This window comes from Xyrauchen texanus, chromosome 44 (genome assembly GCF_025860055.1).
Source record: "Xyrauchen texanus isolate HMW12.3.18 chromosome 44, RBS_HiC_50CHRs, whole genome shotgun sequence".
NCBI classification, from domain to species: domain Eukaryota; kingdom Metazoa; phylum Chordata; class Actinopteri; order Cypriniformes; family Catostomidae; genus Xyrauchen; species Xyrauchen texanus.
In genome coordinates, this window is record NC_068319.1 from 1,889,506 (window position 1) to 1,906,770 (window position 17,265).

The 17,265-nt window shown below is 38.4% G+C and overlaps 1 protein-coding gene across 1 annotated transcript in view; it reads left to right on the top strand.

Annotated features, from left to right (window-relative positions):
- LOC127636393 (adenomatous polyposis coli protein-like) overlaps positions 1-17,265 on the top strand; it is a 52,853-nt gene that overhangs the window by 22,654 nt on the left and 12,934 nt on the right. Inside the window, exons 3-7 of the mRNA XM_052116842.1 lie at positions 8,980-9,064; positions 10,326-10,515; positions 14,905-15,013; positions 15,131-15,244; positions 15,370-15,453. Of these exons, the coding sequence (XP_051972802.1) occupies positions 8,980-9,064; positions 10,326-10,515; positions 14,905-15,013; positions 15,131-15,244; positions 15,370-15,453 (582 nt within the window). The remainder of the gene's footprint in view (positions 1-8,979; positions 9,065-10,325; positions 10,516-14,904; positions 15,014-15,130; positions 15,245-15,369; positions 15,454-17,265) is intronic.

Genomic DNA, 17,265 nt, shown 5'->3' on the forward strand with positions numbered 1-17,265 from the left:
CAACCAGCTCATTTGTTTCACTCACAGACAAAAATATAGTGAGTAACAGCTAATTATATATCTTTGACAATTATGTTAATGTTACAATTATGTTATGTGCTGCGTTTTGTGATTATCTTTCAAACGAGTCCACACACAAGATAATCAGATGTATAGATCATTAGATAATCCACATGAAGCACAATGTTACATATGACCACCAGGAGATGGCGCCAAATACATGACACAGACTCAATGATGACTCAAATGACACAGAATGAAACTCATTCTGTGAAATCTCATGACTAAAATCATGTCTGCATGCTATGCAAACCTTTTATTCGGCAGAAAAGCCCTAGCAGTGACACTTAGGGAAACATTTTATATTTATTCAAGTCTAATACATATCTCCACATTCCAATATCATAAACATTTTCCTCCTTAGCATGGAATTGTGGAAGTGTTCTGTGGCCTCTTCCCATTCCCAGCCTCTGATAGTCGCAGCTTAATTTAGAGGATCTCACTTCCTTTCTTTGTTCGTCTGATGAATGCAGCTCCACTTTATCCTGCAGTCGTTTCCGTTTCCCTCCGGCCAGCTGAAACAAACTTCTGGCTGAATGTAAACATGCCACTTCTGGGCTTCCCCTTTCAGCACTCGCCAATCAGGCGCCCGGAACGGCACTGAACGGTGTTTATCTGCTTTCGCCATTTAGCGCGTGAGAGCAGAAGAGGTTTTATTAGTGAGTCGATTAGGTTTTAAGAGGAGTCCTAACCAGGTGATGCCAATTCCACTTGCACAAAGCAACATAATCACTGCTAATCAGATATATTTGATGTTTAAAGTCCCTATAGACTTCAACACGTTCCTGGAGCCCTTGCAAACAATATATCGGTACACATTTGTTTTCGTAATCTTTCATAACATCTTTAGGATTTGCTCCGCCTCTCAAGTGACTTTCCTTTTCGGCTGATCAAGCTTGATATTGACAAAAAAAAAATATGTTTTACCTTAAAATAGGTTCGAAAACCTTTTTTAAATGTTTATTAAATCCAACGCATCTGTATTTTTTTGTTTGTTTTTCAAAATCGTATGAAACCAACATAAATACAAATATTGCTAAGAACTTTGGATGCACCGAAACAAAATGTGTGTGCCGATATAGATGTCTGATTATTTCAAACATCTTCTGCCGATACTGATTGTTTGGTGGTTTTTAATGCGAGCTTGTTTCAAATCACTGCTAATTAATTACAGAACTTTAATTAAAGGCCAAGCACTGAAGGAATTTGGGGTCTCTATGTCATAATCTATAGTGCCACCACCAGTTCAAAAATGCACTTTTCTTTTTTGTGAATCTTTTGAATCGTTTGTCCTAGAGACAACATTATTTTTTCATCTGATTTTTCATCCTTCTGATGATTCAAATGGACCTTTAGTGGGGCGGACCACAGTGGGCGGCTGTGGCTCAGGTGGTAGAGCCGGTTGGCCACTAATTGCAGGGTTATTGGTTCGATTCCTGACCCACATGAGTCCACATGCCGAAGTGTCCTTGGGCAAGACACTGAACCCCAAGTTTCTCCCAATGGCAGGCTAGCACCTTGCATGCCAGCTCTGGCATGGCAGCTCATCATTGGTGTGTGAATGTGTGAATGAGTCACAGTGTAAAGCGCTTTGAAAACAGCTAAGGTTAAAAAAAGCACCATATAAGTGCAGACCGTTTACCTTTACATTAAATCTCTGCTAATTACAGTAGCTGCCATCTTGCATTATGACATTTACAGTTTAACATTTTCACGTCATTCAAACTTTATCCAATTTCTCCAAACGATGGCTCAAAATAATCTCGACCGAGCCGCACAGAACTGACCAGAAATAATTTTAATTTAATTTGTTCTACCGTTCAGAAATTATGCCAATGCGAAGTTAACGAGGTCGACGTGAAAATGGATTTGAGACTATCTCAGCAATGCTTTGTCCTATTGAAACGAGACATGGTATGCTTCATCAGGACCATGATCCGAGGTAACTTGCAAAGTTTTGGGGCAAGAAATTTAAAAATTGGCTCTCTTTGCTGGTAACTTTGAACCGTTTGTCCTGAAATTATGAGTTTGGTTTCTTTGGATTCCTTGGGTCATGATAATTTCATCTGTATCAATCGTTCCAACATCAGCCTTAGAACGTCTCCGCCATTTTGAATTTTATGAAAAAATTATGTATATTTTAAATGCTTTGTCCGATTTTAATAAAAATGGGAAGGGGTCTTCCACATCATGTCCTGAGTGTACCTAAGCAGTTTGGAGACAGCGCCACATAGTGGTCATAATGCTTAGTCAATTTAAACAAAACTTGTAATGTATCTTTGCTTCCTTATTGTAAGTCTTCAGAAATAGGCAGAGGTACATTTAAAAATGTATTTATTATTTTTTAACTTTTGAACTGTGTCTACTGAATGGCCCAGTGGTTAACGCATTGGAATACAGTTCAAAAGGTTGTCAACCAAAGGTTTGTCGCTGTGTGGTGCAGTGGTTAGAGCTCTGGGCTTCAGTTCAAACGACTGGATGAACCTTGGTTCGATACCCGCTTCAGCTGGTATAAACATTGTGACTGTTGTGCTAGAGATCTGTACAATGAGTTTTGGGAATGGCAGTAGGGTTTGGCCCCAATCATTGCTGCTTTCAGCTATATTTTTAACAATAACGTTATTGTTGTCTCTACTAGAGGTAGACCGAAATATTGTGTTTTACACATTAATCAGTGCCGATAGTTGCTTTTTTAGAGCTATCGGTTATCGTCAAAAATCGATGCGATAGTTGTTTTTTTTTTTTCTCTGTGTTCCTCTGATAATTATGTTTTTTTACATTGAAGCGAGGGCATGCAAAGAAAAATAAATAGTGTCTCCAACTTCATATATTGTGATTTTAATAATAATAAGAAGAAATGGGCTATAAAAAGCTTATTTTTGGCAAATATGAAATGGCTTTAATTTCAAAATAAGAGTCTCCGGTGTGTTTTTAAGGCTGGTTTAGTGTTACGAGTTCCATGGACCAAAACGTCTTTCTTTTTGTTATTGTGATTTTGGTTGATAATTAAACTACATCTGGGATTGTATTAATTTTGGACGCTGGCCTCTATGTCTGTGCCGATTAAGACAAATATATAACATTCTATGAATCCATTTTAAAACTATTGGCCGATTAATCGGTTATCAGTGTTTTTCACCAACTTTGTTATAGGTATCTGCAAAATCCACTATAGGTCAACCTATAGCCTCTACATGTCTTAAATGTTGCAAACAATTGGGCGATACCGATGATTGGCCGAAACATCGCTGCATCGCTAGTTTAAACAATTTTATATCTTTTTATTATCTTTTCATTCACAAGTGTTATTGGTTGCAAAAAGTTCACCAACCTCCTTTTATTTTTAGCTTAGCACTTCTTTTTGGGGGAAAAGAGAACCAGTTTTCCAATTGTACTTGTTTTCAAGATTTTTAAGAATAGTAGCCAATGTCACTCTTGTTGCCAGACCTGTTTTTTCCTAATTGCATACCTCGTGTGTCATGTGATGTTTTCTTTCCACTTTCCAAGGACGTTCTGCCTTTATCGCTGGGAAAGCGAAGAGGCATGCCATCCGCGTTCCCACCTCCCAGACTCGAACAATAACTCGCACCCCAGGCCCACAGGTCTCGTCTGACTGCAGGTCAGATGAAATACACGCTAGATAGGAATCAGATATGCAAGTATTTCTGGCTCCCTGCAGATGGCTGCCGAAGAGCATTGATTTCCATTACTGGGTGGATTGGATGACATTTTTAAAAGTGTTGTGTGGTTGGAGCTCCACACATGAGTGGGTCTATGACTCTAATATTGTACCAAGGGTATCTGCACTGCTGTAACCCGATTCCTTTAGACTTTGATGCTGGACTAGCATGCAGAAGAGCCAAACTAGGACTCCATTAAAGCCTTGGAGATCCATTAGGATATTGTCCTAGTTAGTATTAGTCCATTCTAATGTGAAATTGGACGTTTAAAATGTCATTATTGCTGTAATCTACTCTCAAAGGTTATTTTAGGATTTCATCGAATCACTTGCGTAATATTAGCTGACTAGACACTTTGTAGACAACATGAGATGGATGGATACATGTTAGAGACTTTGGTATTATTATCTTGCTAACGGTTAGGGTTTGAACAACACCCTTTAGCCTACATTTTGTACCAAAAGTGTAAAAAAAATCTGTTTGGTTGAAATTATTATTAAAACGTGCATATCATGATATATCATTATTGACCAAAAATGCAATATATTAACAGCGCAAGATATAAACAGAAGAAGAAACATCTAGAGGATCTGAATATAGAAGATATTATATATGCATTCATCTATTCTAATAATCCAGTTTGTTGGAACGTGCTAACACTGGCAAAATTAACCACTTTAAAACGTGGCAATTACTTAATTCAAATGCATCTTATTTATACATGAGTTTAATCACTATATCCACAACATACATGTAATACAACAGCTTACATCTGCACAGTGAAGCGAATGAACAGGTGAACTTGAACTAAATGTCGCGCTAGTCAGAATATGCACAATTTGCATTGTAAAAAATATGCTACACGAAATGTGATATTCTTTCATGGAAAAGTAAGAAGTCTCTAAAGCATGAAGAATTCAGATTACAGTAGGCTAACTTCTAAAAAGTAACTAATACTTCAGTCTATTCATTATTATTTCAGAAGCTCAGGTTTTGTATGATACATACAAAAATTGTTTCAGTTTGACGCACATTTTTTGTCCATATCATCATCAACTAAAATATATCATTTTCGTCGACTAAAATTGTCATTTTCGTCAGAGTAAAATGGAGTAAAATTAATGAACGACACAATTAAATATTGGCTAATTTTATAGGACGTTTTCGTCAAAAACTGATTATCGCCAGGGGGTCTGGGTATCTCAGCGAGTATTGACGCTGACTATCACTGCTGGAGTCACGAGTTTGAATCCAGGGCGTGCTGAGTGATTCCAGCCAAGTCTCCTTAGCAACCAAATTGGCCAGGTTGCTAGGGACGGTAGAGTCACATGGGGTAACCTCCTCGTCGTCGCTATAATTTGGTTCTCCTTTCGGTGGGGCGCGTGGTCAGTTGTGCATGGATACCACGGAGAATAGCGTGAAGCCTCCACACGCGCTTCGTCTCCGTGGTAACGCATTCAACAAGCCACGTAATGAGATGCGCAGATTGACGGTCTCAGACGCGGAGGCAACTGAGATTCGTCCTTCGCCACCCGGATTGAGGCGGGTCACTACGCCACCACGAGGACTTGGAGCGCATTGGGAATTGGGCGTTACGGATTAGATTAGATTGCAGATTAAGTCCAGTTACATGTATTAAGAAAGTAAATAAGGTCTAAATTAACCTCATGATGTGTTTAAAGAGTAAAGACAACAATGGTGTGTCATTCTGTCGTTTGTTTCATTATATTGCTGTGACTCACAGTGTGGTAAAGGCTCCGTAATCATATGACCCCTCCCCTATAATGGAGCTGTTGTTTCCTGAGACGACTCACTGTAACGTCATGCTCCCTTGGGAGAAAACAGAGTGATGCTTCAGAGACACCGAATAACTCTGTTTTGTTGCTTTCTACTGGATAAGACAAGATAAACTGCGAAATCATCTTTGACCATGTTGACCTCCGGCCGTTCGGAAAGGGTGGTCCTATGAGCTGAATGGGGAAGCATTTGTATTCTCCATGAGAGTTTGGATCTCCAGGATGGGACGTGGGGTGGGGGGTGGGGGGAGGGGGGTAGCCGCTTCCTGTAAGGCTACAGCATTGTTTGGTGCAGCTTCAGCTTGCAAACACATTTGAGAATGCAATGTTATCAAGAGGCTTGGAAATGTCTCGTTTTTGACATGCTTTTGAGGCATTATTGGTATCATCGGGGGATTGGACCATGCTTGGATGGTGTCAATCATGATGCTGTAAGGAATATTTGCCAAAACCATCAGCAGATGTAGTGCGGTAGGTTCTGTAAAAAAACATTTTTGTCTCGTGGTTCCTAGGCTTGTTGTAATCAAACTCTGTTGACCCTTGCTTTTAAACATTTTTATTTGCATTTTATTTAATAAAGTTTGTGTAATTAACCAATAAGGTTCAACAGATCTGCTATACTTTCAATAATAAGAGTGCAAATTATATTAAAACATTTTAAAAAGCAAATGTATGCATTGTCATCCTACCGCTAGAAGATCTAATCGCTGACATGTAAACCAATATTAATAGTTGGTATCCAGGTCATGGTTGTCCGAGTCGAAATCTTTTAAAAAATCTAGTTTGAAGCGCATGTCAAGTGTGTAGAAATTTGATAATTGTGTCTTATTTGGTTTCATAATTGCATTTTCTTCTATACGTTTTTTCAGGCTTACATCATTTGACCTGAACAAAATCATAAAAATTTGAAAATATTGGATATTTAAAAAAAATAAAAAATCTACGTCTTTATGGTTTTTGTCAACATAAAATGGCAACCTACATGTTGGTTACACCACATGACTTTGTCAAATGTTAATAATGAGGCTGGGCGATAGGATGATGTAATCGGATATCGACGATGTCTTACAAAGATGCCGATTGCGAACAGACGATGATCGACAATATCGGGAACCATGGATCTGGTAAGTCGCCAAATATAGTAAATAATGGGCAGGGTGTGAAACTAGCACCCGCAAAATGCAACGAAGCGGAACCATGTTCACAAGCTCCTCGTCTAAATGTATTTCATGCGCGAGTATTGTTGCTCAGGCGGGTGACGAAGTGCCGTGCTTAAAGAAACACACTTTATTTATTAATATTTATTTACATATATATTTTTAGTTTCCTCCCTTTTTCTCCCCAATTTGTAACGCCCAATTCCCAATGCGCTGTAAGTCCTCGTGGTGGCAACTCAGGTAGTGACTCACCTCAATCCGCGTGGCGGAGGACGAATCTCAGTTGCCTCCGCTTCTGATACCATCAATCCACGCATCTTATCACCTGACTTGAGAGGCAGCACGTATGGAAGCTTCACGCTATTCTCCGCGGCATCCACGCATTTTAAATTTTATTTTCTTTAAGCAGCGTTATTTGTATTACCAAAACATAATGGCAGCATAATTTTTAAACACAAAGGAATTTATTTGGCTTATTTATTTTGAGTGTTATAGTCTTTACGTTTATAATTGTCTTTATTTGTTAATCTGTAGGCTATTAGTAATTTTCCACCTGGTGTCGTTGACGGATGATTGCGTGATGCAAATGGAGACGGTAAATGTTTGGATTTGTCGAGTTGGTTAAATAAGATTATTTTGATAACTTTTTTTTTTATTGCTTTTTTTGTTTAAAGTTCAATTTGAATTTAGAAATGTCTTTTATGTTTTTTGTGTTCCAATAAAGAAATTACGTTTTTAAAGGAAAATTAATAAAGCCAAAAAATTCAACGACCCTCGGCAGGGGGGAGGTGATGATGTAACTGGATATCACAGTATTATAATAAGGAAATTATCGCTAAAATATTTTTTACATATCGCCCAGCTCTTAATTAATAATATTTTATAACAAAACTGCTTTTTTAGATAAATGAAATATTAATAAAAATAAAAAAATCTTGCATTTCTCGTGCCACAAATTTTTTAGCTTTTAATTCGACTACATCATATTATATATTTGATTTTAAGCCCCAGAAAAAATATAAAATTGACTTAAAAAAGTGACAAAATTACTTTTATTAATGAGACTTTGATTTTTTTTTTTTTTACTGCCTCTGTACAGTTACACCACAAGACATTTTTTACTTTTAAATGCCAGCAAAAATATAAAAATGACTTAAAAAAATATATTATGCACTTCCCTTACCAAAGTTTCGGTTTTCAAGAATTTTGGCTTTTAAAGTCCTTCAGTCACTGGTTTAACCCCTAAAAACTCCTCTTTGTTGATTAAAACAACATATTTAAAAAAAAAAATCCATGAAAATAATCACTTAAAACTACATCTTAGTATGCACTGATCTATGAATATGCTAATTAGTCCCCGCCTCCACCTCCACTCACCCCTGCTCGCCTGCAGCTCGAGCTCATTGTGTCTCCAGGATAAATTTGTCCTTTTGACAACTTTGCATCCGAAAACAGAACATACCAATATGTAGCTACACCTGGCTTCTCCTGGTACCCCTTGCTTCGCCGTAGCGTGTTGATATGGAAAGCCCCACCTTGCAAGTTGATGGGATTGGTTCCTTAGGTTTTTGAGACTGTCTTTGGTAAGCTGCAGTTCCAAGGTGGAAATGCTCAGCCATGGCGTTGACATGTTATGTCTTCTAGCGTATAATAAACACCACATGGACATGATTATCACTGGAAAGGGTATTTAATGAGACTTCTGGTCATGAGGCTTATCAGACAAAATATCAAAATGACTTTGAACTCATCAGAGAAGAGGTGCATTCGTCATGTCATGTTCTACAAATGCACAATCATGCAGTTGGAAACCTTAGGTTTGTTTGTTTCATCGTATGACCGTTCTGTGGCTTGTTATGCACACTACACTGGCTCATTTTGAACACCAATGTTTTCACCAATGTCTAAAACCCATTGAAAGGAAAGCACAGTTATATCATGGCCTGTCGGGCATTATCCTCGGCCACATCAAGCATGAAATCACAGCACTAAAGAATTAGCAGGTGCATCTTTAGAACTTCAAAGCTGTTTGTATCTCTGTCTCACGTCTTCAAAGCACTTCAGAGCTCTTTGATGGAAGTTTGCTTCTCTTTATCATCCGAGTTTAAACCACAGGCAGAAGAAGTGTTCTTGCATGTGGTGGGAGGCAAAGATATCTTTTTTTCGTAACCTTCCGTGCTTCATGTTGCATAATCTATAGATAGCTTTTAACATTGTACCGCACACAGATAAGGTGTTTTGAGAGTGTTTCAGAAAGAAAATAACAAAGCCTTTTTCCTCTTTCAGGAGGTTTTGAAGCATTTACAAGGAGGCATTGAAGAGGACTCCAACGATTCGCAAGGCCAGATTGACTTTTTGGAGAGAATTAAAGGTATGCACGACTTTGTCAGGAGGGTCATTTATTAATCCACACTGGGTGAAACCTGTCAAGAAAATGTCCAGGTCATATTTAACCCTAAATCAATACTAATATTTTGCATCAAACGTGCATTTGGGACAATTAACATAGTTTGCATTGTGACATTAATACCAGAACACAAACACATTTTACCCCCAATTATCATTACCGTAACATTTTACTTGGAGTGCGTACTCCAGGTAGGGAAGGAGGTATTGCCCCAAGTGAAGGAGTTCAAGTACCTCGGGGTCTTGTTCACGAGTGAGGGGACAATGGAGCGGGAGGTTGGCCGGAGAATCGGGGCAGTGGGGGCGGTATTGCACTCGCTCTATCGCACCGTTGCCACGAAAAGAGAGCTGAGCCGGAAGGCAAAGCTCTCGAACTACCGGTCAATTTTCGTTCTTACCCTCACCTATGGTCATGAAGGTTGGGTCATGACCGAAAGAACTAGGTCACGAGTACAAGTGGCCGAAATGGGCTTCCTCAGAAGGGTGGCGGGCTTCTCCCTTAGAGATAGGGTGAGGAGCTCAGTCATCCATGAGGAGCTCGGAGTAGAGTCGCTGCTCCTTTGTGTCGAAAGGAGTCAGTTGAGGTGGTTTGGGCATCTGGTAAGGATGCCCCCTGGGCGCCTCCCTAGGGAGGTGTTTCAGGCACGTCCAGCTGGGAGGAGGCCTCGGGGAAGACCCAGGATTAGGTGGAGAGATGACATCTCCACACTGGCCTGGGAACGCCTCGGGGTCCCCCAGTCAGAGCTGTTTAATGTGGCTCGGGATAGGGAAGTTTGGGGCCCCCTGCTGGAGCTGCTGCCCCCGCGACCCGACTTCGGATAAGCGGTTGAAGATGGATGGATGGATGGATGGAACATTTTACTTTAAGCGCTCCTTTTGTTTCCATTGATCATTGTCATTACCACAACACATGTTATTTCCCAAAAGATAAGCAACATAATTATGCTTCCTCTTGTTTCCTTGTTTTAACCAATTTATAATGCAACATTGCATGTGTCAATCACGGACAAGCAAATTATTGGTTGCATCGTAACAATCATTATTGTGGATGAAATGAGGGAAATGTACTTTAACTTTCCAAATCTGTCTCTTGTGAGGTTTCATCTCTGCAAGGATGCTGCCTTAGAAGGCAGCTGCCTATGTAGGCAGTTAACAGAGCCGAAAACAGGGCTATAATGGGGCAGTAAATAAGAGTAGGCATCATCATTTCCCCCTCTGTCCTGCAGAAATTAGTCTAGACCCCGGCGGTTTCTCTAATGTTAAGATGAGGTCCAAGGCCTCGCTGCAGAGCTCCGGTTCAGGTCACTCGGCCGACAGCAGCCCCAGTCCCAGTCCCATGAACTCCTTCCCCAGGAGAGGAGTGGCCAATGGGGGCAGAGACAGCGCTGGATACCTAGAAGAGCTGGAGAAAGAACGGTGAGTGCAAAGGGATCAGATGGTCTGGTCATATGGCCGATAAGTTCCTTAAATGCCTTGTAAGAAGGTTAATTAAAGATTTCTTCTAAAGCTCATGTAGATTAGACTTGCGTGGTTAAATGTGGTACAGATGTTACATTCCTGATAGCCAGCTCGGGTGCCAGAATAAAGAAATATGTCACTTTTAAGGTTGTGCATTACAGTGATTTTACCATGGTTAAGGTTTGTTTTCAGGCACAACATTATAGACCGATTAATTTAATGAAACCAGTAAACAAAATGAGTCCTCACTCACAAGTGTTCTCAGAAGTCCTATGCGGTATCATACATGTTATCAAATTATATAACATTGTTAAGAACATCACCATAGTGTTGCTAATATTTATAATGTCAATTATAAATAATCAAAATTATTCTCATATTGATAACTTTGTTCCCAGTTCCCAGTTTTACTCCTAAATAAAGTCATTTCTTACAGTTGGGTGATCTACTAAAGCTTTGCAAATCGGTTCGATCAAGTCATTAGAAGTATCGGTTCAAATGAACGATGTGTTCGCAAATTGGACATCACTCCATCAAGAAGTGCCTAAAGCTGTCATAACCGTGGTAAAATCACCGTAACACATGGTTTAAAAATGGCTTGTTGTTTTTACAATGGTGGCAACCAGGACTGCAACTAACGATTTATTTGATAATCGAATAATGTAACAATTATTAGAACGATTATTCGACTATTCGGGCGATTATTGCAATTAGTTATTTATTAGTACTTATCCGACTATTCAACATGTATTAAACATGCTTACTAACAATAAACAGCACAAAAGCATCTTTTAAAAATACCATTAAATGACATGAAATGAAATTTCGTTTCTTTTACCTGTTGATGAACGCCCCCTTTTTGAGCACAAACCATGAAAATGACCTGAACTTAAATGCTTGTATTTACGGGACCCTTGAGAGTTTGGACACAGTTGTGGTATCTTTTGAAAGAAGACACTTTGGGCTTTATTTCACAAGTTACACAATTAATATATGTTGTTATTTATATTTATATGTAAGTTAGAGAAGCTGAAGTTTACAGTAATGGAAATATTTTGTGCTGAACATGTATTTATAATCTAAAAACTATAATAAAAGTGGCAAAACAACCCAGAAATACAATGTTCTCAAAGTCACGAGTCTAAAGAAGTTTCGTTTCTAATCTGAAGATGATTTAATAATAAATGAGTTCCTGCAGCTTTAATCTCTGTAAAATCTCTGGAAGTGTTCAGAGTGAAATTAAGCTCCGCCTCTCAAGACGACACTAAATCTGACGGCACTGCTCGACTATTATGAATAAAACTACGCCACATTTGTATAAATAGACTTTGGAGACGGGCTGGTTTTGTTTATTAGACTCTAATATATCAGATCATAAACAGTTTTACAACATGAATGCTGCTCAGATTGCAGTTTGATGAAGAACGATGATGAAGGCGAGATCTCATGTAAACAATGGAGAATATATCAATATTTCTCACATTTATCACTTTTATGGACAAAAAGTGCTATTGGATGTTTTTCAGTGAACGCTTGTCATGGACGATTGACCCAAGTGTGTTGAACTGGATTCATCCGGCGATCGTGTTTTCATAATAGAAGTTCCGTTTTGATATTGCATGTTTTCATTTGTACTCCTGACACAAATATCTCAATTACTGTTTCTGGAGGATTGCTATCGTGAAACAGAGATCGGATATCAATGTTGAACCCTTCGACCTTTGAACAGATGTAAAATGTGTTAACATTAATTACATTTATAGATGGTAAATGATAAAATAAATGTAAACAGAGTTACATCAACAGGTTAAATTATCTCATATTGCGCTAAATTACGAAAATTTTTGTTGACAATTTTTTATTGTCAATGTTGTCTGTAACTTCGACTTATCGTTTCAACCCTAGTGGCAACATCAGTATTATAAAAGATATCGGTGTTAAATAAAATGAGGGTAAATTCATGTCAATTGGGCCACATTTTTGCCATTCATCTCATTGATAAAAAGTGTCCCAATGAACCTAAATTCACCTTAAATGTATTAATAATAATTGCAATAAATAATTATTATATATTAACCCTTGTGCATCCTTGTGGACATTTTTGGCTTTTTCAGTTTTGTTTTTTTGATAACTTTGTCTGTTAATGCTAACTGCATAAAATTTTCCACAGGTGTGAATTTTTATTGGAATTTTAATATTTCACCCTATTTTCTTTAAAAAAATATTTGTTGCACTAGTTACACAAAATACTCCCTCTTAGCGTCGTTTTGGACAAAAATGGCACATTGAAACCCATTAAAACTGCGATTTTTAATCCCAGTGCCATTTAACTATAAAATTATGCAATCTTGTTTAACATGCTTTCATTATGTTGGCAAGGCTTCAAAATTTACATTTTAAATATTTTTTACCAGATCGTGCCATTTTTTCAGGTTTGGCATATCATCGCTTTTGTTGTTGTTTTCTGCTGTTTTTGGCTTATGCATATTATAGAGCCAATTAGATACATTATGAATATATAATTGTGTGAGTGTGTTGGTATGGATTTCAGAGTGTGGTTTGTATGTGTCTGAGGCTCTAATAATAAAAATAAAAAAATTCTGTTTAGCATTTATTAAATTGAAAATAATTATAATTATTATATTTTTTATAAAAAACAACAGTGGCATTATGTAAACAAACCGGCGTTTAAAGTGTTAAAATTCTGAAAATAAATGAATGTTTGGTAATTATGATTAGAACTGATGTTGGTTAAAATATAAGTCAGTGAAAGTAGAAAAAATATTATTCTATAATATTTTTATGACACTTTTTTGACATGGCCATTTTTGTCCATTATGGACCTGAGTGGTAGCTTTTTTTAAATCTGATACTGCATAAAAAATATGAAAGCATCAAAATGAATGTTGTTGTTAATCATTGACATATCCGAGGCTCTAATAATCAAAGAAAAAAAATTCTGCTTAGCATCTATTAAATTGAAAATAATTACTATTTTCATTTTTCTTAAAAAACAACAGTGGCATTATGTAAACAAACCAGCGTTTAAAGGGTTAAAATTCTAAAAATGAATGAATGTTGGTCATTATGATTAGAGCTGATGCTGGTTAAAAAAATGATGTCAGTGAAAGTGGAAAAAAATATAAATCTATAATATTTTTATGACAGTTTTTGGACATGGACATTTTTGTCCATAATGAACCTATGTGTAACTTTTTTTAATTGATGCACAAGGGTTAAATAGCCTCCGAACACGCTTTTGCATCCGTCCACACAGTTTAAAGGTTTTTATCTATAGTCTCGTTGTTATTTTCGGCCTCTGCATTTTAAATTTAAAGTTATAGTTCTAGGGACGCTTGTGTTCGAGGCTATACCTCTGGATTTTTTTTCCCCCCGCATTCTGTGTGAACGTCCCCTAACTGTAGGCGAATAGACCCGTTAACCTCCAACTCTGCGGGTCCAAAAGGGGGCGCTATATTGTGAAAAAAGTTTACGTTTAAAACGCTCAAGTCCCCGCATACATAAATCAGGCATATATGGTATCGTTTGAAAGCTTAGGATCTGAACTGTTCATAGATAACCACTTATGCATTGTTACATAAAATAACAAAATAAGGCCTGAAAAAATTTGCGTCGCAAATCAGCGTCACCTAGAGGTCATGTGGTGGAAATATTAATATGAATATAAAAGTCTTTTAAATAGCACTTTTCCAGCAGCAAAAGCATGCAAAACAAATCAGAATTAGATGTTCTTGTCTAATGATGATCAAATGTTATATATCATCACAAAGGGGAGGATCTCGGCTTTCTAATGACACCTAGATTGAGCTTCTAGTCCACTCAGAGGCCGAGATATTCAATATAACAACGAGGGTGTTGCTTGAACTGAACATTAGACTGAATGTCTATGGATGAACACATCTGTGAGGGATAAAATGATTTATAGCGCCACCTCTGTGCAGATCTGTGTATTGTGATGGAAGGTTGTTGAGGAAAATAAATAAATAAATCTAGTAGTTGCAGCCATCTGAATGAAATGAGACTTTCTGGAGGGGGATGGAGTGAAAAGAACCAGATTTATTCTTTAATTCTGAGCTTCTGAGCTTTTACATTTGAGTGTGAAAAATGCAGGCGACTGCCCAAAAACGCCCCAGCGTTGAAGAGATTAATATGTAATTAAACTGATTAATTCAGTGTGCTTATAAGCTATTTTAAAGTGGCTTCAAACGTTGCTCGCCAATCAGATTTTAGACCCGGTATTGTCCATTTTACAAGCCTTCTTTTACGTTTTCTGCTCTTTCTCTCTAAAGTCATTATTCTTTATGAATGATTTGTCATTTTTAATAGGTCTTTGTTGATGGCAGAGCTTGAGAAGGAAGAAAAGGAAAAAGACTGGTATTACGCCCAGTTACAAAATCTCACCAAACGGATTGACAGTCTACCACTGACCGAGAATGTAAGCAAAGTGTATTGAAACTGTTACATTAATTGTGGTGTGATATTCACTACAGTGCTCATCATTACATCATTTGTCGACTTCTGTAGCTTTATGGTTCTGTTGTTGTTGTTGTAGTTTTCTTTGCAGACTGATATGACTCGCAGGCAACTGGAGTACGAGGCCCGACAGATCAGAGCGGCGATGGAGGAACAACTAGGCACTTGCCAGGACATGGAGAAACGGGCACAGGTGGGCACAAGAACCGAAATTGAAAGGGTCTGAAATGGTTTGAAACTGAAAACAGGCTTCTGAATTTAAAGTGTAAAACCACAGATGTTTTGTTTAGCTATTGAGTTTCTATCCTCTGTTGTCAGGTGCGTGTAGCACGGATACAGCAGATAGAAAAAGACATGCTGAGGATCCGGACACGTTTGCAAACCCATTCAGCTGACTCGGAGGTACTGGATTATTCTCAGCTGCTGCCTACTAACTACATAATGCTAACTACATTAGAACATTTTTGTTAAAATAACTAACCTTAAATATGAGAGTAATTGTGAGGCTTGACTAGCACACTGTGATGTCAACACACAGCTTTTTTAAGCTTCCGCCAAAAAGCAATGATTTGACCACGATACCAATATGGAAATCTGTGGTTAAATTGTGCAAGCATTTGTTCCTCTTACCACGTGTAATCCCCTTAACTTCGGGAAGGCTGTTATTTCCACTTTAGCATCAGTGTGTTTGCTGTGCTGATTCTAATTTAGAATGTTCCGCTTTTAGTTTGTGATTTTGTTGCAATCGGCAGAACAGTTTCTCTTAAGCTGCGTGTGCCATGTTGAGTAGCTAACTTAAGTGAACTACAGGAAGTACATTTGTTCATGCACATTCTGAAGCCATAGAAGTTCAGTTCAGTGAGCATGCTCTGCTAATGCATCAGACTTTGTGTGGCTGAGCATAAAACTGGAGTGTGACCTATCTTTAGGATGAACAGATGGGATTGAGTCAGGATGGTTGATTAGTACTTTCTGGGGCGGCTGTGGCTCAGTTGGTAGAGCGGGTCGGCTGCCAATCGCAGGGTTGGCGGTTCGATTCCCAGCCCACATGACTCCACATGGGCAAGACACTGAACCCCAAGTTACTCCCAATGGCAGGCTAGCACCTTGCATGGCAGCTCTGCCTCCATTGGTGTATGTGTGATGGGTGATTGGGACACAGTGTAAAGCACTGTGGTAACCTCTAAGGTTTAAAAAAGCGCTATATAAGTGCAGACCATTTACCATTTCTGCCAAAATCATCATTTTATTTCAAGCAGAATAAAGGCAATTTGTACATAGGACCATTTATTATAACTTCGGACCACTAGATGACACCATCCTCAAACTTCATATGGAATCTCAGGACAAGATCATTAGGTCAAGTGCTGAAAAGAAATGGTCCAGACTTTGGCACCACTATGTAGCGCAATGCCCAAAGTGCTCAGGTACCCTCAAGGCCATGGCGAATGTGGTGTCACCGTGCTTGGTATGACCCAAGGAAGCTAACAAAATAAGTCCCGTTGTTTTATCATATCTTTTGACCACTAGGGGGCGCTGTTCCCAAACTTTTTGAGGACCTTCAGGACATGGCCACGATGATATATACCTAATTTTATAATGATGCGCATATGCTTTTGTAATATACAGCAATTTACAACAAAATTAAACATTTTGCCCAATATGGCTGACATAGGAAAGTTTGGTATCATTCGACCCATTATGCCCCAATGAATCCAAAGAGACCAGCCTCATAATTTTTGGCCAAACTATTAAAATAGATAAAATACCAATTTTTTCATCTTCTGACCACTAGATGGCGCTGTGCCATAACGCTGCAGGCACCCTCAACTCATGATGGCTATGAAATTTACCAAGGTCCGTGTCAATACGCCAAAGCGTTGTGAAGATACAGCCTCGCGTCCATTTTGGCGTGCCCGCCATCAAATTCGTTGAAGCGGTATTCAAAAACGGTTTGGTCTATCAAGAAGCTTCGTACAGCTTTTTGTTCCCAGTATCTCTAGATGATACAAGACAAATTTCGTGCAAATTGGACATACAGTCTAGGAGTGAGAGTGACCGTATGTCACTCTATATTTAACATTACTTCAATATCACCTGTATTAAAGGAGCTTCAGGTGTTCTGAGAGTGTCCTCTATCAGTGTGCCGAATTTCATAACTTTCCTATGTATGGTTCAATGGACTGCCATAGACCCTCAGCCACACTGTGTGTG